Here is a 26479-nt window from a genome sequence, read left to right as displayed (position 1 = left end):
GTGACAAACAATACCGATGTCTTCATTTATCTTGGAAAAATGCTGCCTAAACTTATCAACAAAAAATACAGTAAATAACGGCAAGGATCCCGAAAGCAGAATTTGCTCGACTTTGGCATGAATTTAGTCAGACATCTACAGTAATAATTCCACACATACAATAACGGGCTCTCAACTGCTGTAAGATACATAATAATCAACCTGGTTCTGAGCGATTTGTGTAACAGTTTAGGGGAAGACACTACTTGAAATGATGCACCACACAAAAGATTTTCAATGAAGACTGAGTCTAAAAACCGATGTGGATAGTGCTGCACAATAACTTCAAGTTTAGGACAGAAGAGGCACAAAATATCACGATAAAAATAAAGACGTTGTGGGAAATTTTCGAGAATCATAACACGATGCAAATACCATAAACGCTTAGTTTGCATGCTGCTCTAAGCTGGCCGGCAACCACAAAGGTAGACAATAGCCTACAGGCAGTTTATAATTCGATAACAGCGCAATAAACATTATAAATACGTAAACCGACAATTTTCTTTTACAAACGTTTTACGTCTAATAGTAAATTTTCCCCCAACAATTTTTTGTGAAGCACTTGCAAACCACGGTTTTGTAAAATAATTCATCATTATTATTTTTTACTTCTCGGATATTGTAAAACGTCATCAGCAAAATCACAAAAAAAAATTCATTACTTCAATGTAGTAGGCCTAAGAATTTTTTATAGAATTGTAGCCACGTTGTTTCAACAAAGAAGCCATTTTTTAGCAATGTAAAGTTATAGAAAGTAATTTGCAATCATGCAAATGGTTGGAAAGAATCTAGGAAGTCTTCTCACAATCTGGCACAAAATGATTATATATGTTTATTGTATCTCAGTAAAATGTTTTACGACAAACTTTGAAGCTTCGTTATAATCATTTTTATCTTTGAAGTCAAACGTTATTTTTTTTTGGCCAGAAACATAATCACTGCCTTGCTGACGTTGTCGCTTTCACGCGTATTTTTAGTGCTTTAAACAATAAGGACCCAGTCAGCAATCCAGTCCTTTTACATTGATTCATAATTTGTAAACGTTAAATTTATGTAGAATTGCTGACTGTGGGTTATTTCACATTTCCTTTGTTTACGCATGTTCCTCAATTCGCTGTTGCATTATTTCGACGCTGGCTGACTAAAAATGTATTTTCAAATTAATTGACACAATCTTCAATAAAAAGTGAGCTTCGAACTTAGCTTTGTTGATGTAAATGCTGTATTTTTTGTGGATGTAATTTATGAGTCATGTTTATAAACACCCGTAAGCGAAATGACTTATGATGTGGCCTGCATGATATTTGTGATGCGACTTGACACAAATCCACAATTTCAAAAGCACCTAATTTGAACTTAGAAAATTCAGATTATTTCAACAACTTGTTCAATTGTCTTCTCTCTACTAAAAATATTCATACTACAAACTCAATTGTAGACCTAAAATACACAAACGAAGATGTAAACAGCTATTCAAGCAGGCTAAGGTGTTACTTATGAGAAATTTGGTTCCATAAAACTAGAAGCTAGCCATGAGTTTCGGAATGCATTAGTTTAGGATAAAAATGTAAGACAACAAACGCAGTTTTGTTTTTTTCAAATTCGTGTAACAATATTACTCTGATTGTAACTATTTTAGAATCAGTGATTAGCTTACAATAAGATTTGCTCGCAAGTCGTAAATTCTAATCAATGCAATGATTCGGCACACCGCACACACACTTCGTGCGTTCGATCGAGCTCTTTGTTATTTAGAAGTTTGCATGAAATCGGATTAGCACGGTTAATTAAAGGCGGCAAGTTAAATCAAAATTGTCGTTTTTGGGTACCTTTGCAAAAATTGAAATATCAAGTTTAACATATAAAATTTTAAAATAATGAGTTTTCAAACTTATAGACAAATGATTTGCTTTCACACCAGTGCAACTTCTGTTGAAATAGCATCAGCGGATAACACGTAACAGCTGATTGAATTTGATCCAAAAACGGCCCCCCCTTGAGCAGTTAACTTCCAAAAAAACGTTGAAAAGCAAAGGGTTAATGACCAAGCTAGCAAAGGTTTTGTTAACTGTTCCATCCCAACTGAGCGTGCATAGTTGGATTTAGGTAACATTGTTGTAGGCTACCAAAATATACAAATGAAGAGTCCAGGTGCAAAACGATCAAACTACCAAAACCAACTTTTCGAGTAAACTGAAAATTAAGTTTGAGATTGCTCGTTTTGTGGCTGAACTCTGTTATTTTAAAGCCTTAGTTTGAGAGATATTGATCGTTTTGCCTCAGAAAAAAACTGCTACATAAAATCTTCGATGTTAACAGAACGGGAGATGGTCAAATTTAAAAATCACAAATAATGGAGTTTGATCGTTATGCACCTGGACTCTTCAAATTTTAACTGTTCGAGTGTGCCTGACATACCTTTTCTTCAGAGCAGATAATAACAAACATAGGCCTATGTAGGTAGCGTGCCCAAAACTTCGGACGATGGGAGTGGGATCGAATTGTTATCTTTTTAAAATGACAGACACAATTTTATAAAATATTCGAAACACAATCTATTTTTGGAGATTACACTTTGTTCTGTCTTTTGTATCACCAGTACTTCCAGCATACTTTTCATTTCCGTAATTTGCTCATCATATTTATTGCTTATCATACAAACACTCTTTTTTTACTCCAAGTCAGGGATTCTTAACCATGCGTGGGCGCACCATTAAGGGTTGTGAGACCTGTTCCCAAGAGATGGGTACATGATGAATCATTGGTGTAAGGTAAAAAATAAAGTTAAACCCACAGGCCACAGCCTACTCTGGTTTGGCGGTTTTTGCACAATATTCTGAATGGTTAGCGACTACTAGGCTACTGTTCAGCCGTTTTTGGAATTGACACAATGCAAGGAAATGGCAAAGAGAAGTTAGTTAATCAAACAAGACGATTGTTCACTCTGAGTTATAACCCAGGTAGCACAGCAGTTCTCCATATGTTGTTGATTCAACTTGTGAAGACGCCCGCAAACGCTGTATCAATGTAACATATGACTGATTTGCTGGTCTTAAAAATAAATTGGTCACTTATCCCAAGCAAAGGAGTATTTGTTGAAAGAAAATAATGCTTTAACTTTTTGTGGGGTTAGTTTTAAGTCATAGTTTTGTTCAAAGGCTTTGTTGTGTTTCATTTGAAGACCACTCCTTAATTGATTGCTGTGGCATTCATCCATTCGCATTCATCAAAGTCACAGACAAAGCAACGCACGTCAAACCAACCCATGAATAGTTACTTCAGTAGGTTTGCGTTTGTTGCAATCAGTTACCAATCTACTGGCAAGGAGACGGAAAAACGGTCACTAGTCTTTAAGTGACTTTTTACTCTATGCACAAAAAACAATGGTTTACCGATTCCTCTCCTCTTAAGGAGAGATTTACTGTAGAAGTAAATCATATTTTTTAACAAGTCAAATTAACAACATTCACAATAATGTCGGAACATCAAACATAGATTGTCAGTTCGGTAGAAATATCTATCCAATCATGTCCAGCTAAACGTTTACATAGGTTTAACTTCATTTTTTACCTTACACCAATGATTCAGCATCTACCCATCTCCTGGGAACAAGTCTCACAACCCTTAATGGTGCGCCCACGCATGGTTAAGAATCCCTAACTTGGATTAAAAAGGGTGTTTGTATGATAAGAAATTAATATGATGAGCAAATTACGGAAACGAAAAGTATACCGGAAGTACTGGTGATACAAAGGACTCAACAAAGTGAAGTGAGTTCATAAACGAGGTCAGCGTTAAGTTTTGATCAATCTACAGCACATTAATTAAAGTGAAATGATCAAATCAATTCTACCTCCAATCAAAACCTCAAACAAGTTGGTGAAAGCAGGTCAAAGTTTTGTTGCATTTTCGAAAAGTTTCGTGAAAACACTATTTGCAGCCAAATTTGCATCGTAAGGTTTTGCTGAGCCTCTTATGATGTAATTCTTATTTTTAATGTTGTTTCATGTTTATTTCAAAAGTAGCCAACAGTCTTGTAAACGGTGAGTGATGTAGTCTTCATAATGTCTATTACTGTTCTTTTGCTGATCAATGTCCGAACGTGTTATGGAAGTGTGCCGAAACTGGAATTAGAGAATTGAAACTATTGAAAATTTCTAATAAAATATAACCATGTAATAAATTGAGACCTTTGAGGTTTATAATCCAAGTTTGATAATTTCTACCTATTTTATTGTGGATGCAACCATCGGCAACTTCCGTATGGAAACATACCAGTGGCGTATATTCAAGGTGTTCAAGGTGTGCACTGCACACCCCAAGAAATCCAGAAAAAAAGAAAATTTCCATCGGTTGTCGATGTTCTTTACTTTCATGATATTCTAACATCTTGCTGCATGCTGATTGCTGATTGCTTTCTTTACAATTGCAAAACTCTCCCCTTCTAATTTTAATACTCCAACGTTTGAGGTCATTGCCTTTAATTTTTTTCGGTCATTACCTTTAAGCTGGGTGTGCACTGACAGCTTGGCGAGTGCTATTTAAAATAAACAATTAGGAAAAATGACGTCACAAGGCAGCGAAAACAGCAATGGTTTTAGGTCAGCCAGGCTGTGCAGTGAGTGTGCACTCGCTGATCTGCACACCTTGGCGCGTCATTGGGGGAATCCCAGGCAATAGCAAGTTTTAGCTTGTTGGATTAGAGTTTGAGGTGATCAGCGTTGGAAACAACTTTTGCTAGAACTGAAGCAAAAGCAAGCTTTCTACGACGATGTAATTCAAAAATTTATTGCACAAACAAGAAGAATCGAATTATGCTATAGATGAATTTTCCTTCTGTAGTCGAGGTGTTAAACATTTTCGTTTTTACTAAGTAGTACGGCGGATAAAAGTACAGCCGACCAACATAGCAATCGACTTTCTTTTCTTGTTTATTATCGAGTTGCTTTGCTATTGTTTTTTGTTTTAACTTTCACCTGTTTGTTTTTAATTCGCTTGTACTGTACATTTCTCAAGGTGTTGCGACCGTGCCTAATCCTTGCATGAAGTAAATCATTTCCATCCCGAGCACGCTTTAACTTTCGCGTTTTTTCAGACTCTTGCTGTGTTATGGCAAGTAATATTGTTCGTTTTGATGGTCGGAAATAAAAAGTGAACTGAAGTATGTGACTTTAGAAATGCAACTTAATGTTTGATATTATTAAGTCTTTCATTCAATGCGCTGTCAAATAAATATCTACTTTGTATTCTTCTCCATTCCGACAACATTATTTTTGTCAATTCTGTTCATGTTCAGAATTTGTGCTAAAAATGCTCTCAGAACGCACCAAATTCAATGGTAATTTTAAAAACTTTCTGGGGGATGCCCCCAGACCTCCCGCTGTTGCTTTGACGTCACTGAACACCCTGTCAAAGTGGTCACGGTACGCCACTGAAACATACTGCATCAAAAACGTCCAATACTTGAGTTGAAAACCAAACAACAGAATATATCTAAACTGCTGAGTATTTTATCGGTTCTCAATGCAAATTATTGACTTTGTGCATGAGGAAGCTTCAGCGCACAGATAGGCCTCATCTGCCATCTCCGCACTCATGTAGCCTTCACTGACTAAAGCCACACCAAACAAGTTTGATCTCAGTCTCATTGGCCATCTTCGGAAACAAAGGGCGAACATCATCATCATCATCAAAACAGCTTTGAGATGTCTTTTGTCTTTAATGCATGAGCGATTGTCAAATTGTTTTGCGGGCCGCACAAAATTCTTTGACGGACCGCATGCGGACCGCTGGCCGCAGGTTCGTCACCTCTGCTCTAGATTTAAAAATTGGGAGTTGCCCTAACAATATTTGAAGATGTTTTGCTTTATTCTTTTTGATGGTAGCTTATCGCAAAACTTTGAAAACGTTTTCTAACCTGCCCTCAATATTATCTTTAAAAATATCTGTGTTAATATCCACATAATGAGTGCATAATTGTTTATTGAAAATATTGCAGCAAATGCTTATGCGTTAAGAAAGCCTTCGACATTGTTATGTTTATTGTGCTCTTTTCGCAGTGTCAATCTTTTGTAACCAAGCGTTGTTGATACGAATAAAACAATTGAACAAAATTGTTTATTTTAGATATTTTGATCTGGCAACTCTAGATGAAATCAAATAGGTTTTTGTTTTTCACCTAAACGATTCGTTAAAAAAACTTAAAAATTATCTTTTCTAAACACCAAGATCTACTAATCCCCAATATGAAACCTTTTGTAATCAAAAGTATAATTTATTGAATCGGTTTGGACTATCTAGTTAGTGATACACTCGTAGTTGAAAACTTGTTTGCATTTTGGGATATTTGGAGGTGGTAGGAACAGGGACGTTTCTTACTTGGGAAATTTTCTGGTTTTATTGTTATTGGTTTTAAGGTTTAAGTTTTAAGTTTGAAAATTTCATTTAGTATGCCTTTAACAAATCGTTAGAAAAACTTAAGAATTACCTTTTCTAAACACCAAGATCTACTACCGGTAATCCCCAACATGAAACCTTTTGTAATCAAAAGTGTAATTTATTAAATCGGTCTGGACTATCTAGTTAGTGATTCACTCGTAGTTGAAAACTTGTTTGCATTTTGGATATTTGGAGGTGAAAGTGGTGGTAGGAACAAGGACGTTTCATACTCGGAAAATATTTTGATTTTCCTGGTTTTGGTTTTAAGATAATTGGAATCAAGGTTGAGACACATACGACTAAATTGTGACAAAACGATATAAAACATCGCAAACTAATCGCAATTATTTGTAATGATATTTTTTTTTATGTTAAAAGACAAGAACATTAGCTAAAATTAGGCCTACAGTAAATTAAGTGTAATCAGTAATGATTTTGTAGATTTGGTGTTTGCCAATTTCTTCCAGTAGTTACAAGTTCTATTAAGCCGCCATGCAGATTCTTGTCAATATTTAGTTTGAAAGAAATTATTAAATAATTTGCTTCAACAACGATCTGCTAAAATCATTTTCATTCTCGTCAAAAACGAAACTAAAACAACATTTCATTACTGCAAGTTTTTCAGCTTTGGCTATTTACAACCCAAAAAGAAATACATAGCTATTTGATAATTTGATATGTTGATTTTAACAAAGGATAAGTCAACAAATTTACAAAAAATAACTCAATAAAACAAACAATATGCATTGAGAAAAGCATAATGGCCTAAAACAAAAACTAAACGCCAACAACAAATTTAGAATTGTTATATTCAGAAATATTTGTTTCAATTTTCCAAACATTCCACTCTGGATCATAAACCTCCACAAAACCTGATTCTCCTCCAGCGACGTATATTTTCCCATTTAAAACACAAGCTCCATGATAGCATCTTGCATAATTCATCTCTGCAACATTGCACCAAGTTTGGTTCCGTAAATCAAATCGTTCGACTGATTTAAGGTTTCCATTCATGTTGCTACCTCCTATTGCATATATTTGATCATTGAGAACAACACCTGCTAGACCTTCCCTTGCAACTGTTATTGAAGGAACAATATTCCAACCACCTTGACGAGGATCGTGATGTTCAATTGAGCTTAAGTCACCATTATTCCCACCAATTGCATATATTCCTCTTCTGGTGGCAACCAAGGCAAAGTTATAACGTCCTTTATTCATGTCATCAATTCTGTTCCATTTGTTCTCGGCAATGTTATAACATTCTCCAGATTGTAGACCTGGCCATCCCATCACTACATTTTGTCCACCACAATTGTAAATGCAATCATCGAAAACAACAGAAGCACCGCCACCTCTCTGTATATAGTTTGTGGAAGCTAATTCTTTCCAACCTGACGCCAGGTCGTCCAAGTCCAATCTTTCCATTGTGTTGTGATACCTTCCACCTATGGCGTAAACTTTCCTTTTGTGAGAAACAGCTGATCCGAAATTGTGATTAAATAATGTATTTGGAAGCTTGTTGGTTTCTTTTTCGATGAGATCATATTTCAATATTTGCTTTTTATTAATCATGATAAAAAGTTTATCTGCTTTTTGTTGCTCAACAATAGCTTGATTGTTTGGTTGAACTGAAATTCTAGAAAGTGTTGATTGAAAGCACATTTTGAGGCATTCGAGACAATTTATGATCAACTCTTCTTGGCTGACAACATCTTGCAAGAAATCCAAAGATAATTTTTCAAGTTTCAATGAACTGAAAAGCTCAGTCAAGTGTTGCTGACGTGCATCGACATCATGTCTGATCCATTCAATCATTCCATGGAAAACAATTTCCTCAGACGTCACTTGTTTATTTTCCAATTCAAATATTTCTTTGAAGTCTTCAAATTTCAATTTGTTGAACACTTTTTCCTTGGTTAAACTTTCAAAGTTTTGTGCAATCACAAAATTTGCTTTTTTTACAACTTTGTCAAAATTGTACAACTTTGAGTACGATCGAATATGTAGACAGTTTGTTGCATCAATTTCCTCAAGTAAAAACTCCACACAGAATTCCTTCAAATAGGGAATCCCCATGTAATTAGCTGCTTCTATTAAGTTGTACACATTCTCACTTGTGATTGTGATGTCACAAGTGTAAATGAAGTTCAAAACAGCTTCAAGTGTTTCTTTAGTCACACCTTGGATATTTCCTTTTCCTTCATACTTTTCTCGCATTTCAATGGAAAACATTTTTGAGAAAAATGTTGAGAACACTCCAAGGATACATTTGTGTCCGGTAAAGTCATTAGATCCAGCAGTTAAAGTGACATCACAATAGGTTTTCATTTTGATTCTGTCTTGGTTCAACATTGACAAAATTTCTAAAGCGTGATTGCTTTTATAAAGTTTAGACTTCATTCTGCTTTCAATATTAACTGTTTATTTTCCTCTATAGTCCTGTGAACACGTAAACATGCAGTTATACAAAAGTTGCATTTGAACACAACAAACTTTCATATTCCAGTCACTGCAAATGGCCCTTTCAAGTAGCTACAGCACTAACCGCCTGTCTACCTTACGAACGGCACAATGCAGGGATAAGGCGAAGATAAGTAAATATTTAAACAATACAATTAGTCAATTACTGTTCACTTTATGTTGTCACGCAGGCAGAAAACCAGTTCTTTATATAACATTGATTCAGCGTCTGTAGACATTGAATCAATGTAGCATGTAGCAGTTTTGCTTGCCGATAAAATGCTGAATGGTTGACCGATTGCAAACATTATGTTGCAAAGATGTGGCGAAGAGAAGTAAACAGATGAAACCAGACAATTGTTCACTTGAGTTGTAACCCTGCAACAACGCAGTTCTCCAGATGACGTTGATTTAAAGTTTGCAAACATTGAATCAATGTCACATGTGGCTGATTTGCTGGCTAATGAAATGAATTGTTCACTGATTTCAAGTAAAAATATTTTTGTTGAAAGAATATAATGCTTTAATTTTTTGTGGGGTTAGGTTTAAATCATATTTTTAGTTAAAAGTAAGCTTTGTTGTATTACATTGAAGACAGATTGCTGAAGCATTTTTTTCCATTCGATTTCATCAAAATCACAGACAAAACAACGCACGTCACAGTAAACTCATGCGCAGGAATTTCATTAGGCTTACGTTTACGTTTGCTGCAATCGATTATCCCTCCTGTTGAGGAGAAACTTATTGTAAAATTAAATCACCTTTTTTAACAAACTAAGTTAGCAACACATTACAATAATGTCGTAACACCAAACAAGGATTGTCAGTTTAGCTAAACTTAAGTAGAAGTATCTGGTTTGGTTTTGAATCTTTATCCTCGGGCTGACAAAGCCTTTGGTTATTCCTGGTAGTTTCGCATACTTGTGGAGGCTCTTAACACAGGGCCGGTTACTGAGATTGGTAGAGTGAAGTTTTCCGATTGTTGAAGTGTTGTTGCCGGGGAATTATTCATTTATTCTATTCGCTAGGTGCCGCTGAATGGAGAGCAGTCCTGAAATGCGTTGCTCAAGCGCCAGCCCAGAGAATCAAACTTGCGAATATGTACCTGTTCTTGCAAGCTTTATAAAATCGCTGAAAAGTAATGCTCAGCTATAGTTACAACTTAGAATGGTGATTAAAATTCTGATAAACAGGTATAGTTTCTGATAGTTGTTCTCATGATTAAGCATACGCGCATTCCAGAAGACAGGTCTCGCATCCTTGCTATATTCTGCGTAACCAAGTTATGTGCGTATCCAAGCGTTGTGCAGCAAAGAGCGTCAGTGCAAACATTTGTTTCTATTAATACTGCGATATTTTCATAACATGCTCGGTAAGATTCGACGGACACTTCATAACTCAGGAAAATTGTCAAATCGTGTTATGATTTTTTTTCAAATAAAAATATAAAATTTTACTGCAACTTCAAACTGATTGGGGGGCACGTGCCCCTTAGACGCTGCGCTACTGGTGCGGATACATCAAAGCTGTAGCCATGATTCTACACACAAGAAACTCTGTCCATTATGGTCGTTCTTTATTGAATCCAGAGCAACAATAGAGTCCGGCAGTAGCCCCATGAGCAATCGAGCAGCATTCTCTAGGAATGTTCTGTTTGCCTCCGTAGTCTGAGTATAGGACTAGAAAAGACTAGAAATACCTAAAATAGCCTGATCTATCATACCCTGGTCAGCCTGTCGCAGCTGGTGGAGATCCCTACAAGTGATCGAAAAAACAAAAACAAAGTCTCAAAATAGCTTTATGGAACTGAACAAATAGGAACAAATAAATGAAAACAAACAGGTTTTTGTTTTTCTCCTGAACAAATCGTTAGAAAAACTTAAGAACTATCTTTTCTAACCACCAAGATCTACTACCGGTAAACCCCAACATGAAACTTTTGTAATCAAAAGTGCAATTTATTGAATCGGTTTAGACTGTCTAGTTGGTGATACACTCGTAGTTGAAAGGTTGCTTGCATTTTGGGATATTCGGAGGTTGTAGGAACAGGGCGGTTTCATACTTGGGAAATTTTCTGGATTTACTGTTATTGGTTATACGGTAATTGGAATCAAGGTTGAGACACATGCGACGAAATTGTGACAAAACGGTATAAAACATTGCGAACTAATCGTAATTATTTGTAATAATACTTATATTTCATATCAAAAGACAAGAGCATTAGCTAAAATTAGGCCTAAAGTAAATTAAGTGTAGAGTAATCACTAATCAGTAAAGTTTCTGTAGATTTGGTGCTTGCCAATTTCTTCCTGTAGTTACACGTTTCATTAAGCCGCCATGCAAGTTAATCATTTTCATCCTCCTCAAAAACGAAACTAAAACAACACTTCATAACTGCAAGTCTTTTCAGCCTGAACTATTCACAATTCAAAAAAATGTAGCTACTTGATAATTCGACATGTTGATTTCAGTAAGTAAGGATAAGTCAGCAAATTCACAAAGAATAACTCTCAATAAAACAAACAATATACTGTACATTGAGAAAAGCATACGCAACAAAACTAAATGCCAACAACGAATTGAGCATTTTTACAATCAGGATTTCTTGTTTCAATTTCCCAAACATTCCACTCTGGATCATAAACCTCCACAGCATCTGATCCTCCTCCAGCGACGTATATTTTCCCATTTAAAACACAAGCTCTATGACGCCATCTTGCATAATTCATCTCTGCAAGATCGCACCAAGTTTGGTTTCGTAAATCAAACCGTTCGAGTGAATTAAAGTTTCTATAGTTGAAACCTCCAATTGCATATATTTGGTCATTCAGAACAACACCTGCTACACCAGACCTTGCAACTTTCATTGAACAAGCAATATTCCAACCACCTTGGCGAGGATCGTGATGTTCAATTGAGCTTAAGTGGCGACCATTGCCATAACCACCAATTGCATATACTCCTCCGCTGGTGGCAACCAAGGCAAAGTTGCAACGTTCTTCATTCATGTCATCAATCCTGTTCCATTTGTTCTCGTCAATGTTATAACATTCTCCAGATCGTAGACTACCCCATCCGCCACAATTGTAGATGCAATCATTGAAAACAACAGAAGCACTACCATGTCTATTTACATTTGTAGAAACTAATTCCTTCCAACCTGACTCCTGGTCGTCCAAGTCTATTCTTTCCATTGTATTGGTATTCTCTCCACTTATGACGTAAACTTTGCTTTTGTGAGAAACAGCTGATCCCCAAGTGTGATCAAACAATGTGCTTGGAAGCTTGTTGGATTTTTTTTTGATGAGATCGTATTTCAATACTTGCTTTTTATTAAACATGATAAAAAGTTCATCTGTTTTTTGTTGCTTAATAATAACTTGATTGTTTGGTTGAACTGAAATCCTAGAAAGTGTTGATTGAAAACACATTTTGAGGCATTCATTGGAATTCATGATCAGTTCTTCTTGGCTGACAACATCTTTCAAGAAATTCAAAGATAATTTTTTGAGTTTCAATAAACTGAAAAGCTCAGTCAAGTGTTGCTGACGTGCATCGACGTCATGTTTGATCCATTCAATCATTCCATGGAAAACAACTTCCTCAGACGTCACCTGTTTATCTTTCAATTCAAATATTTCTTTGAAGTCTTCGAATTTCAATTTATTGAACACTTTTCCCTTAACCAGACTTTCAAAGTTTTGTGCAATCACAAAATTTGCTTTTGTTACAACTTTTTCAAGATTATACAACTTTGAGTACGATCGAATATGTAGACAGTTTGTTGCATCAATTTCCTCAAGTAAAAACTCCACACAGAATTCCTTCAAGTAGGGAATCCCCATGTAATTAGCTGCTTCTAATAACTCAAACACGTTTTCACTTGTGATTGTGATGTCACAAGTGTAAATGAAGTTTAAAACAGCCTCAAATGCCTCTTCAGTTACTTCTTGGACATTTCCTTTTCCTTCATACTTTTCTCGCATTTCAATGGAAAACATTTTTGAGAAAAACGTTGAGAACACTCCAAGGATACATTTGTGTCCAGCAAAGTCATTAGATCCAGCGGTTAAAGTGACATCACAATAGTTTTTCATTTTGATTCTGTCATTGTTCAACATTGACAAAATGTCCAAAGCGTGATTACTTTTATAGAGTTTAGACTTCATGCTGCTTTCAATATTAATCGGTTTATTTTCCTCTATAATCCTGTGAACACGTAAACATGCAGTTACACAAAAGTTGCATTTGAACACAACAAACTTTCATATTCCAGTCACTGCAAATGACCCTTTCAAGTAGCTACACCACTAACTGCCTGTCTGCCTTTCCAATGGCACAATGCAGGGATAAGGCGAAGATAAGTAAATATTTAAACAATGGGTTACTTAATCCAGGCCTTGCGTTCGCAAAAGTGAGCAATTGTAAGTATTTAAACTATACAATTATTGTTCACTTTGTGTTGTCACGCAGGCAGAAAATCAGTTCTTTATATGACATTAATTCAGCGTCGGCAGACATTGAATCAATGTAACATGTAGCAGTTTTGCTGGCTAATAAAATGCTAAATGGTTGACCGATGCGAATATAATGTTCTTGTTGAAACAATTTGGCGCCTTGTTTCGACGCTGCTCATTCATCCATCCACCTTTATCAATGACGTCAACAAAGCAACAAACGTCAAAGTGAGGTCATACATTGGCATATTATTACACCTACTTTTGTTGCAATCAATCTTAGCTCTTCTGTCAAGGTGGCAACAAAATGATTACTTGGTCTTCATCAATGCAACACAAAATGTTTAAACATTTGTTAGGTATTTTACCAGCTCTTGATGAGAAGTATTTTTGTAATTAATCGCTTACATGAAAGTTATTGTTAATCTGTTAATCTTTATATTACTTACATGAAAACGTTAGAAAGTCTAAAAACAGGAGAGCACCTTGCCATATTCCAGTCACAGCAAATGACTCTTTCAAGGAACTACAGCGCTCACTGCCTGTCTACCTTAGAAGTGCACACTGCAGAGATGTGGCGAAGAGAAGTAAACAGATGAAACAAGACAATTGTTTACTTTAGTTGTAACCCGGCAACAAAGCAGTTCTCCAGCTGACGTTGATTCAAAGTTTGCAAACATTGAATCAATGTTACATGAGGCCAAGCCCGCAACCAGGGTGGGGGCATTGGAGACATTTTCCCCCCCGAAATTTTTTGAAAAAATTTTAAGCGTTCTATGCAGTATGAAATGTAGTATGAATAGACGTAGGCTACGTGGTACACGTAGCCTACAGCCATACTGTAGAGTGTAGACTATCGAAACCGAAAGTAGGCTACGCTGGTTGGAAGCCATGCTAACGATTTTGTTCGATAAATTAGGCTGGCATCCCCATTATCTGTTTCGTTAGCGTATACATAATGTCAGCATCCATCATCACCATAAAAAGCGTTTAAAAATGTTTCAGGATTGTGATTTGTAATGACCGTGTTGAGTTTATTTATATGTATCTGTTTGTTTATGTTGATGTAAATATATGTTATTGATTAATTTATGACTCCAGTCGTGCCAATGCAGTTCGTAGCCTACAGATGTTGTATTTTATTTGTAATCGACTGAACACATTACTGTATTATCGTAATTTTCTTCCTTGGGTAGTCATAGCTAAATGATAAAAGGTTACAAAGGCTAGTTTCCTTTAATGCTGTACTAAACAAAAACGTGATTGACATAAGTTATGACCACTGAACCGTAACATGGTAGTGCCACACACTCTATCAATGGGCGTGGATATTAACATAAAAATGTCACAATGCATCATTTTAATGTTTGTTCTTTGATAAAAATTAAATGCCCCCCCCCCGAAAATATTTGCTGGTTGCGGGCCTGCATGAGGCTGATTTGTTGGCTAATAAAATGAATTGTTCACTGATTGCGAGCAAAAGTATTTTTATTGAATAAATATAACGTTTTAATTTTTTTTGTTGGGTTAGGTTTAAATCATAATTTTGTTCAAAAGTAAGCTTTGTTGTATTACATTGAAGACAGATTGCTGAAGCATTCTTCCATTCGTATTCATCAAAATTACAGTGAAAGCAACGCTCATCATAGTAAACTCATGCGAAGGAATTTCAATGGGCCTACGTTTGCTGCAATCAATTCTCTCTCCTGTTAAAGCCTAGCTATTACGAATACTATGTTCTGCCATCATCACAATGTTAGTAATTGCCACGAACCACTTTGTAGGTCTACAGTGCAATTTTTAAAAAATGTCACTTCTAGTAAAGGCAACTAAATTTTAAATTGATCATTATCTTTTTGATCATCAAGATCGCACAAACAAGTCATCCTCAAGATCAAAATCACGATCACACAAACAAGTGATCCTCAAGATCAAAATCACGATCACACAAACAAGTCACCCTCAAGATCAAAATCACGATCACACAAACAAGTGATCCTCAAGATCAAGATCACGATCACGCAAACAAACGATCATCAAAATCAAAATCACGATCACACAAACAAGTGATCCTCAAGATCAAAATCACGATCACACAAACAAGTGATCCTCAAGAGTAAGATCACGATCACACAAACAAGTGATCCTCAAGATCAAAATCACAATCACACAAACAAGTGATCCTCAAGATCAAAATCACGATCACACAAACAAGTGATCCTCAAGATCAAAATCACGATCACACAAACAAGTGATCCTCAAGATCAAAATCACGATCACACAAACAAGTGATCCTCAAGAGCAAGATCACGATCACACAAACAAGTGATCCTCAAGATCAAAATCACGATCACACAAACAAGTGATCCTCAAGATCAAAATCACGATCACACAAACAAGTGATCCTCAAGATCAAAATCACGATCACACAAACAAGTCACCCTCAAGATCAAGATCGCGCCATCTCTGCTTGTTACCATTTGTTTATTTTCATCTGGAAACTACGTTTAAAGACAAATCAAAGTGCTTTTATGTTTTAAACGCATTGTCAGTAAAACGAATAACTTTTTCGTTACCAAAACATCAACTGATGCCTAGTATCAAATCGTTTGTACTCAAAAGTGCAGTTGAACAGGTCAGATAGTGCTCCAATTAATGAAATGTTCGAAGTTGAGCTTGTTTGCAAATTGTGATATTTGGATGTGGTTAGGAATGGATTCGTTTCTCACTTGGAAAGTTGTTTAGGTTTATTGTTGCAAGATGTTTGGAATCTGAAGTGAGACACATGCGAATTATTATGACAAAACAATATACAGTATAACAAATCGCAAACTAATTATCATTATCATTAGTCTGCCCCGTTAGCTCTGTGGTTATGCGCCCGGCTCAAGATCACGCGGTGGTGGTTCGGCTCTGGTGGTATGCGCTTGAGCAACGCACGCTAAAGATTGCTTTCCATTCAGCGGCATCTAATAGATGAAATAATTCCCCAACAACAAGACTTCAACAATCGGAAAACTTCACTCTGCCACACTCGGTAACCGGCCCTGTGTCAAGAGCCTCTACAAGTATGCGAAACTACCAGAAATAACCTATCAAAGTTTTGCAAGTTCGAGGATAAAGATTCAAAACTAACCAACCAAACAACCATTTGTAATAATTAATATTTAGTTTATTAAAAGATAAATAAATTGGAAGAAAATCGGTCTAAATCGAATTAAGTGTAAAGTTATTGGTTATGCACTGTAGATTTGGTGCATATCCCTGATTTGGTGTTTGCAATTTCTACCATTAGTTACAAATTCAAGTAAGTTGCCTTGCAAGTTTTTATCAATGTTCAATTTGGAAAAAAAGTAATGAATATTTTGCTGCAATAACAATAACAATTATTTGCATCCTCGTCAAAAACGAAACTAAAAATAACTTTTCTACTACAAGTTTGCCAGGTTAAACTATTTACAATAAAAACATAACGTTTTAGCACAAAAACGTTTCATAGTAAGAAAAAATAAGTCAACATTTATAGAAGAAAAAAAACACTAAAAGAATGCATTAAGGAAGTCATATCAAGCGAGGTTAAATGTCAACAACTAATTGAACGTTTTGAAATTCAAGGATTTTTGTTTCAATTTCCAAAACATCCTTTTCTGGATCATAAACTTCTACGATATCTGATCCTCCTCCTGCGACATACATGTTACTACTCGAAGTACCAGCTTCATGATGGGACCTTCCATACTTCATCTCTGCAACATTGCATCAAATTTGGTTCTGTGAATCAAACTGTTCGACTGATTTGAGTTTTCCATTGCTGTATCCTCCTATTGCGTATATTTGATCATTGAGAACAACACCTGCTAGACCATACCTTGCAACTTTCATTGAACGAACAATATTCTAATCACCTTGGCGAGGATTGTGATGTTCAACTGTATTCCCACAACCACCAATTGCATATATTCCTCCGCTGGTGGCAACCAGGGCAATGTTGAAGCGTCCTTCATTCATGTCATCAATCCTGTTCCATTTGTTCTCGGCAATGTTATAACATTCTCCAGATCGTAGACTACTCCATCCACCACAAGTGTAAGTGCGATCTTCGAAAACAACAGAAGCACCAACTCCTCTCCTTACATTTGTGGAAGCTAATTCCTTCCAACCTGACGTCTGATCTTGCAAGTCTAACGTTTCCACCGCGTTGGTGTTCCTTCCACTTATGACGCAAACCTTCCTTTTATGGCTGGTACATGCTGGCCAACCATGTTCAAATAATGTGTTTGGAAGTTTATTGGATTCTTTTCTTATGAGATCATATTTCAATGTTTGGGTATCTTGTTTTGGTTATCACGTTAAAGTGTTTATCTGCTTTTTGTTGCTCAAAAATAGCTGGATTGTTTTGCTGGTCGAATTTTAGAAAGTGTTGATTGACAGCACATTTTGAGGCATTCTTTGGAATTCATGATCAATTCTAATTCTTGGCTGACAACATCACGCAAGAAATCCAAAGATAAATTATCAATAAAAAATCAACCAGGTTTGGTAACTACAAAAATTTATTGGTAGAGCTTTCGCCGCCGTAAAGGCGGCTTCATCAGTACTCTATAAAAGCACAAATAAATTAGCATTAAAAAAAGAATATGTAAAAATTTTTTTTAATGCTTGTTTTTTTAATGCTAATTTATTTGTGCTTTTATAGAGTACTGATGAAGCCGCCTTTACGGCGGCGAAAGCTCTACCAATAAATTTTTGTAGTTACCAAACCTGGTTGATTTTTTATTGATTATTATACGTTTGGTTGAATCCTCTCACATGGATCCTACAATTATTGATGATTAACAATTCCCATAACACCGAGAAGCCAGAACTGAGGTTAAGAGTCTGCAGAAACCTTTTATTACTATAAATTATCAAGCTTCAATAAACTGAAAACCTCAATCAAGTGTTGCTTACGTGCATCGACGTCATGTTTGATCCATTCAATCATTTCATAGAAAACAATTTCCTCAGACGTCACCTGTTTATTTTCCATTTTAAGAATTTCTTTGATGTCTTCGAATATCAAATCGTTGAATTCTATTTTCCGAATCAAGGTTTTAAAGTTTTGTGCAATCACAAAATTTGCTTTTTCTACAAGTTTGTCAACATTTTAACAACGTGGAACCCGGGTAGTCACTCGGAGACAAGGGGCGGCATCAGTGATGGTGTGGGCCGCAGTCAACGAATCAGGAAGGAGTCCATTGATTTTTGTAAACCAAGGAGTGAAATTGAACCAAGAAAACCACCGAAATGGTATTCTTGAGGGTTCATTGATGCCTTGAGCAAGGAAACACTTCAAAAAACGTAAGTGGTCATTCCAACAAGATCCTGTCCCTTCACATGGAGCTTAGAGAACTCAAAATTGGGTTTCAGCCAATATGCCGTTTTTCATTTCCAAGGAAGAATGGCCTCCTTCATCCTCAGACCTGAACCCCCTAGATTTTGGCATCTAGTGTTATCAGAGAGCAAGGTTTCGACTAAACACCACCAAAGTTTGGAAGCGCTGAAGGCTAATCTCAAAAAAGAATGAGCCGAAATACCTCAAAGAGTTATTCGTGACCCTTGCAGGTCCTTTTCGGAGCGTCTCCTTGTTATCGATGCAAATAGCGGACACATTGAGTAAAACTTGTTTTTCTTAAATACTTATTTGTTTGACAATAATATTATATGTTTTTTACTCAAAAATTGTCTACCATTTGATAAATACAGTTGTTAAAGTTGTAACGTTAATTAAATTAATTATTGATGACCCTGTACATTGAGAAAGGCATATGGTAGGCCAAAAATAAAACTAAATGCCAACAACAAATTGAGCGTTCTTGAAGTCAGGGATTTTTATCTCAATTTTCCAAACATTCTTCGCTGGATCATAAACCTCCACAGCATCTGATCTTCCTCCAGCGACGTAGATTTTCCCATTCAAAACACAAGCTCCATGATGGGTTCTTGCATGATTCATTTCTGCAACATTGCACCAGGTTTGGTTCCGTGGATCAAACCGTTCGACTGATTTGAGGTCTCCCTTCCTGTTATTGTTGTTGTACCCTCCTATTGCGTATATTTGATCATTGAGAACAACACTTGCTACACCTTGCTTTGCAACTTTCATTGAAGGAACAATACTCCAACCACCTTGGCGAGGATCGTGATGTTCAATTGAGCTTAAGTCACCATTATTCCAACCACCAATTGCATATATTCCTCCGCTCGTAGAAACCAAGGAAAAATTGAAACGTCCTTTATTCAAGTCATCAATCCTGCTCCATCTGTTCTCGTCAATATTATAACATTCTCCAGATCGTAGAGCATCCCATCCTTTTTGTCCACCACAATTGTAAATACAATCATCGAAAACAACAGAAGCACCACCACATCTTTTTACATTTGTAGAAGTTAATTCCTGCCACCCTGACGCCTGGTTTTCCAAGTCGAATCTTTTTGCTATATTGGTATTTTCTCCATTTATGATGTATACTTCTCTTTTGTGAGACACAGCTGATCCGCAAGTGTGATCAAACAATGTGTTTGGAAGCTTGTTTAATTGTTTTTTGATGAGATCATATTTCATTACTTGCTTTTTAGTAAACATGATAAAAAGTTCATCTGCTTTGTGTTGCTCAACAATAGCTTGATTGCCTTGTTGAACTGAAATCCTAGAAATGGTTGATAAAAAACACATTTTGATGCATTTATTGGAATTCATGATCAGTTCTTCTCGGCTGACAACATCTTTCAAGAAATCCAAAGATAATTTTCGAGTTTCAATAAACTGAAAAGCTCAATCAAGTGTTGCATACGTGCATCGACGTCATGTTTGATCCATTCAATCATTCCATGGAAAACAACTTCCTCAGATGTCATTTGTTTATCTTCCATTTCAAATATTTCTTTGATGTCTTCTAATTTCACTTTGTTGAACAGTTTTCCCTTGGTTAATCTTTCAAAGTTTTTTGCAATCACAAAATTTGCTTTTTTTACAACTTTTTCAAGATTATACAACTTTGCATATGATCGAATATGTAGACAGTTTGTTGCATCAATTTCCTCAAATAAAAACTCCTCACAGAATTCCTTCAAGTAGGGAATCCCCATGTAATTAGCTGCTTCTATTAAGTTATACACATTCTCACTTGTGATTGTGATGTCACAAGTGTAAATGAAGTTCAAAACAGCTTTTAATGTTTCTTCAGTTACTTCTTGGACATTTCCTTTTCCTTCATACTTTTCTCGCATTTCAATGGAAAACATTTTTGAGAAAAATGTTGAGAACACTCCAAGGATACATTTGTGTCCAGCGAAGTCATTCGATCCAGCACTTAAAGTGACATCACAATAATTTTTCATTTTGATTCTGTCATTGTTCAATATTGACAAAATTTCCAAAGCGTGATTACTTTTAAAGTTTTTCCACCTCATTCTGCTTTCAATATTAATCGGTTTATTTTCCTATATAATCCTGTGAACACGTAAACATGCAGTTACACAAAAGTTGGGTTTGGACACAACAAACTTTTATATTCCAGTCACTGAAAATGACCCTTTCAAGTAGCTACAGCACTAACTGCCTGTCTACCTTACGAACGGCACAATATAGGGATAAGGCGAAGATAAGTAAATATTTAAACCATGGCTTAGCGCAGGCAGGTAGCTGGAGGCCAAGCTTGCTTTTACACTGTTTGCAGTAAAGTTTCAAATTCGATAAGATAATAAAGAGAGAAAAAAATTGCTCCTCCGCCATCTTGTAGTATTTCTCGCATGTATCGTCATAACGGCTAACTCGGAGAATATTTTACGAAAATAGCCCACTAATTAGAAAGGGGCGTTTTTCTTATTTTGGTTATGAAATAGTAATGTAGTGTTGATTTTTTTTAATTTGAACAAGATTTTATGTATTACTGTATGTGAAACTTTTAGAAGCATAATTCTTACAAAAGTATATTAAAGTAGCCATTTGTTCGAGTTGTCCGCCTCGTTAGCTCAGTGGTTACACTCTCGGCTCATGTTCACGCGATACAAGTTTGACTCTTGGCGTGTGCGCTTGAGCAACGTGTTTCAGGACTGCTCTCCATTAAGCGGCACCTAGTGAATGGAATAATTTCCCGAAAACAACACTTCAACAACCGGAAAGCTTCGGTCTTCCAATCTCGATAACCGGCCCTGTGTCAAGAGCCTGTGCAAGTATGCAAAACTACCAGCAATAACCAATCAACGCTTTGTCAGTCGGAGGATAAAGATTCAAAACCAAACAACCATTAACAACCATGTCACATGTTGAACCAGTCCTTGTGAAGATAATTGTTCACTTTGCGTTGTCACGCAGGCAGAAAATCAATTCTTCATATGACGTTAATTCAGCGTCTGCAAACACTGAATCAATGTAACATGTAGCAGATTTGCTGGCTAATAAAATGCTAAATGGTTGACCGATTGCAAACATTATGTTTTGTTGAAAGAATTTGGCGCCTTCCTTTGATGCTGCTGCATTCATCCATCCATCCACCTTTATCAATGACGTCAACAAAGCAATGAACATCAAAGTGAAGTCGTACATTGGCATATTATTACACCTACTTTTGTTGCAATCAATCTTAGCTCTTCTGTCAAGGAAACAACAAAACGATTACTTGGTCTTCGTCAATGCAACACAAAATGTTTAAACTTTAGTTAAGTATTTTACCAGCTCTTGATGGAAAGTATTTTGTAACTAATCGCTTACATGAAAGTTATTGTTAACCTGTTAATCTTTATATTACTTACATGAAAACTTTAGACAGTCTAAGAATAGGAGAGCACCTTACCGTATGCCAGTCACAGCAAATGACCCTTTCAAGGAACTACAGCACTCACTGCCTGTCTACTTAAGAAATTACACATTGCAGAGATGTGGCGAAGAGAAGTAAACAGATGACACAGGACAATTGTTCACTTGAGTTGTAACCCGGTAACAAAGCAGTTCTCCAGATGATGTTGATTCAAAATTTGCAAACATTGAATCAATGTCACATGAGGCTGATTTGTTGGCTAATAAAATGAATTGTTCACTGATTGCAAGCAAAAGTATTTTTATTGAATAAATATAACGCTTTAATTTTTTTTGGGGGGTTAAGGTTTTAATCATAATTTTGTTCAAAAGTAAGCTTTGTTGTATTACATTGAAGACAGATTTCTGAAGCATCCTTCTATTCGTATTCATCAAAATTACAGTGAAAGCAACGCTCATCATAGTAAACTCATGCGTAGGAATTTCAATGGGCTTACGTTTGCTGTGTGTCACGATTTCTTTCTATCTCTTACCAGGAAAAAGACTCGGAAAGGTTCAATGACGTAGTTTAATGGGTCAAACCGAAAAGCAGTCAATTGAATGTCGAATAATTCTACTAGTGAAATGACAATCTGACTTCTTGAAGAACTTTAACGAACGGCTTCTCAAATAACTCTAATTTCTGCATCAACTACCAATCCACAACTCATAGCACAACTCTCATAACCAACACAATAATAATCATCATAATAATAATAATTTACACAAACTACACCACTATTTATATAGTTGGTTGTTCAGTCCAGTAACTTCGAGAAGGTGACGTAGTGTTGCATCACACGAACTCATCGTCGGTCACGTAGCATTGAGATGTAAACAACAGAAGTCTCTAGAATGTCACGTAGGGCCGAAGGTTGTAGAAAACACGTTACATAATACAGATTTCGTCATCAGAGGTTACTTTAGGTCAATACCCGATAATAACACATCGCTCAAAATTCCATAATGAAAACAACACGCTCGTTGAAGATGCAAAGCAAGCCATCGCGAGGCATTGCACCTTGATTGTGACACTGTGATCGATTATCTCTCCTGTTAAGGAGAGATTTACTGTGGAATTAAATCACCTTGTTTAACAAACTAAGTTAACAACACATCACAATAATGTCGTAACACTAAATATAGATTGTCAGTTTAGTAGAAGTGTTTATCCAATCATGTCCAGCTAAACATTTTGGTCACAGACAGATTTGTAACTGCCTTGCTTCTAATCCCCATAAAGTGACTGTGGCTTAATTTGCTTTCACTTAGAGCAGCATTCTTATTTTTTTACCTAATGGCACCACCTTGCGATCGCGATCCAGACATCTCACCCTTTCCAAAACGGCTGAACATTTGTAGTTGCCTATCATTCAGGATATTGTGCAAAAACCCTCTAAACAAGAGCATAGGTTTAACTTCATTTTATCACTAACACTAATGATTCAGCATCTCCGCACCCCCTAGGAACATGTATCACACCCGTAGTGGTGCGTGAACTCATGGTTAAGAACCCTTGAATTGGAGTATAAAAAGGTGTTTGTATGATTAGTTTAAATTAGATCACTTTTGCAGTGACACAAATTCACAAATAGCTGGATTATTATTTCCAGCGCAGCTGTCCAGGAGTACGATTTGAAACAACTCCTAGCAACTACAAAGGAAAGCGTGAAAATTGTTAAAACAATGTGATTTACAAAATGGCAGCGGATCACACGTAACAGTTGATTGAATTTAATCACAAAACGCTCCCCCCCCTTCCCCCCCTTGAGCAGTTAACTTACAAAAAGAAGTTGAAAAGCAAAATGTTAAGCATTTCTCCTGTTGGACCATTTTGAAACCACATACCAGTTCTCGCAACATTTCTTAAAATCGCTGAAAAGTAAAAGTAATGCTTAGCTAGCTATAACTTAGAAGTTAGAATGGTGGTTAAAATTCCCGTAAACAAGTGTAGTTTCTTATAACTGTTCTCATGATTAAGCATCCACGTATCCTAGAAGACATGTATCGCACCCTTGCTATATTCTGCGTAGGCTAACCAAGTTTGTGCATATCTAAGCGTTGTGCAACAAAGGCAGTGTCAGTACAAACAATGATTTCTATAAATACTACGCTATTTTCATGACATGTTTGGTAAGAGTCGAGAGATACTTCTTAACTCAGGAAATTTTCACGTTATGAAAATTTTTATTTTCAAATAAAAATATAAAATTTTACCGCAACTTCAAACTGATTGAGGGGCACGTGCCCCTCCTGTGCCCCTTAGACGCTACGCTACTGGAGGGGATACATCAAAGCTGTAACCATGACTCTAGTCTACACACATGGAACTCAGGCTATATGGTTGTTCTTTATTGAATCCAGAGCAGCAGTGGAGTCTAGCAGCCTTCTGATTGACAAAGCAGCCTTGTCTAGGAATGTTCTGTTTGCCTCGATAGTCTGAGGATAGGACTAGAAAGGGGTAGCGTAAAATAGCCTGCTCTATCATACCCTGGCCAGTCTATCGCAGCTGGTAGGGATCCCTACAAGCGATCGAAAAAATAAAAGCAAACACTTTAGTCTCAAAATAATTCATGGAATGTCTGAACATTGCTCGATAACCCAAACTCCAACAGACCTGCTTGTAGTACTGCTGTTGCGGCCAGAGAACTAGCTTGCTACATCGACATTGCTGTCCTAAGTGAAACCCGCTTTGCAGATACAGGACAATTGTCTGCAATAGGAGGCGGCTACATCTTCTTTTGGAGTGGTTGCAGTATTGACGATCACGGTGAGTCTGGTGTTGGATTTGTCATCAAGTCTTTTCATGTGACTGAACTACCTAGAATACCTCGAAGGGGTTAATGACCTTCTAATGTGAATGCAGCTTTTCTTGGCCAAGAACACTTTGATTAGTGCTTACGCCAACAACCAACATTATCATGAACAACAATACTGAAGCAAGGAAAAATTCCATAAACAACGAGACTTTCATTCCCAAATCGGAAAAGTCATTTGTTCTTGCTGACGTCCATGCCGTGTTGGTTGTAAACACCAGGTCCGGAATGACGTTGTTGGAAAACATAGTATGGGAAAGTGCTATAGCAATGGTCTTCTGCTACAAGATTTCTTCTACTTATATCCTAGCTACCACTAAACATTGTTTAGTAAAGAAACTAAATTTTAAAAGGATCTTTGTCTTATTGTTTACAAATGGCGATATTTGGATGTGGTTAGGAATGGATTCGTTTCTTACTTGGAAATTTTTTTAGATTTATTAATGCAAGATGTTTGGAATATGAAGTGAGACACATGCGAATTATTATGACAAAACAATTTATAACAAATCGCAAACTAATTATTATTATTTGTAATAATTAGTATTTGGTTTATTAAAAGATAAATAAATTGGGAAAAAAATGGTCTAAATCAAATAAAATGTAAGTTATCGATTATGCAGATTTGCAGCATATTCTTGATTTGATGTTTGCTAATGTCTACCAGTAGTTACAAATTCAAGCAAGTTGCCTTGCAAGTTCTTTATCAATGTTCAATTTGGAAAAAATAATGAATATTTTGCTGCAATAGCAATAAAATTTATTTGCATTCTCGTCAAAAATGATCCTTTGCAAAACGAAACTAAAAATAATTTTTCTACTACAAGTTTGTTAAATTATTTACAACACAAACAAAACGCTTTTGATTTTTTAAACAAGAACGTTTCATCTTAAGAAAAGATAAGTCAACATTTATATAAAAAAATAACACTAAACAATGCATTGAGGAAGCCGTATCAAGCAAGGCTAAATGTCAACAATAAATAGAGCGCGTAAGTGTGACGTCACCACGCAGCAACGCCGCCATCTTGGTTCCAAACAACTTTTATCAGCCATTGCAGCAGTACACCCTACACCGGCTGATCTTCTTTCGTTTGCTATCGTCGTTAACAGAAGCATGGTTCAATGTTTTGTGCCTGATTGCAATCATCAATCCCAAAGGGATAACTGCAACAAATTTTTTCGTTTTCCAAGCAATGAAAAGGAGAAAAAACGCTGGGTGCAGCTGATAAGGCGCAAGGACAAGAGCCTACCACTTCTTCTAGGGTGTGTAGTTGCCATTTTCGTGACAATGATCGGAAAAATGGTCCTGAAATTTTTGAAAGGAATAAGAACAAGTTGTTTCCTTTGGAAATAAACCCTAGTAAGAAGATTAGATTAGTAGAAGAAGCACAAGCAGCACCCTGTAACATCACCTTGGACCCAGACAA

General features: G+C 36.3%; 2 protein-coding genes across 2 annotated transcripts; both read right to left on the bottom strand.

Annotated features, from left to right (window-relative positions):
* Positions 1–7254: 7254 nt before the first annotated feature.
* On the bottom strand, positions 7255–8880 carry LOC145783628 (kelch-like protein 12). The gene has a single exon (XM_082595521.1). The coding sequence runs from the start codon at positions 8878–8880 to the stop codon at positions 7255–7257; it is 1626 nt and encodes a 541-aa protein (XP_082451647.1).
* A 2026-nt stretch (positions 8881–10906) lies between these two features.
* Positions 10907–13037, bottom strand: LOC145783627 (kelch-like protein 12). Its single transcript, XM_082595520.1, has one exon. It carries the CDS (start codon positions 13035–13037, stop codon positions 11502–11504), a length of 1536 nt encoding a protein of 511 aa, XP_082451646.1. The 3' UTR covers positions 10907–11501.
* Between the last annotated feature and the right edge of the window lie 13442 nt (positions 13038–26479).

Source organism: Aplidium turbinatum, chromosome 14 (assembly GCF_918807975.1).
Source record: "Aplidium turbinatum chromosome 14, kaAplTurb1.1, whole genome shotgun sequence".
Taxonomy (NCBI): domain Eukaryota; kingdom Metazoa; phylum Chordata; class Ascidiacea; order Aplousobranchia; family Polyclinidae; genus Aplidium; species Aplidium turbinatum.
This window is presented reverse-complemented; position numbering and strand designations above follow the sequence as displayed.

Coding starts and splice junctions, on each gene's coding strand:
- LOC145783628 (XM_082595521.1), bottom strand. CDS start 8,880: ATGAAGTCTAAACTTTATAAAAGCAATCACGCTTTAGAAATTTTGTCA.
- LOC145783627 (XM_082595520.1), bottom strand. CDS start 13,037: ATGAAAAACTATTGTGATGTCACTTTAACCGCTGGATCTAATGACTTT.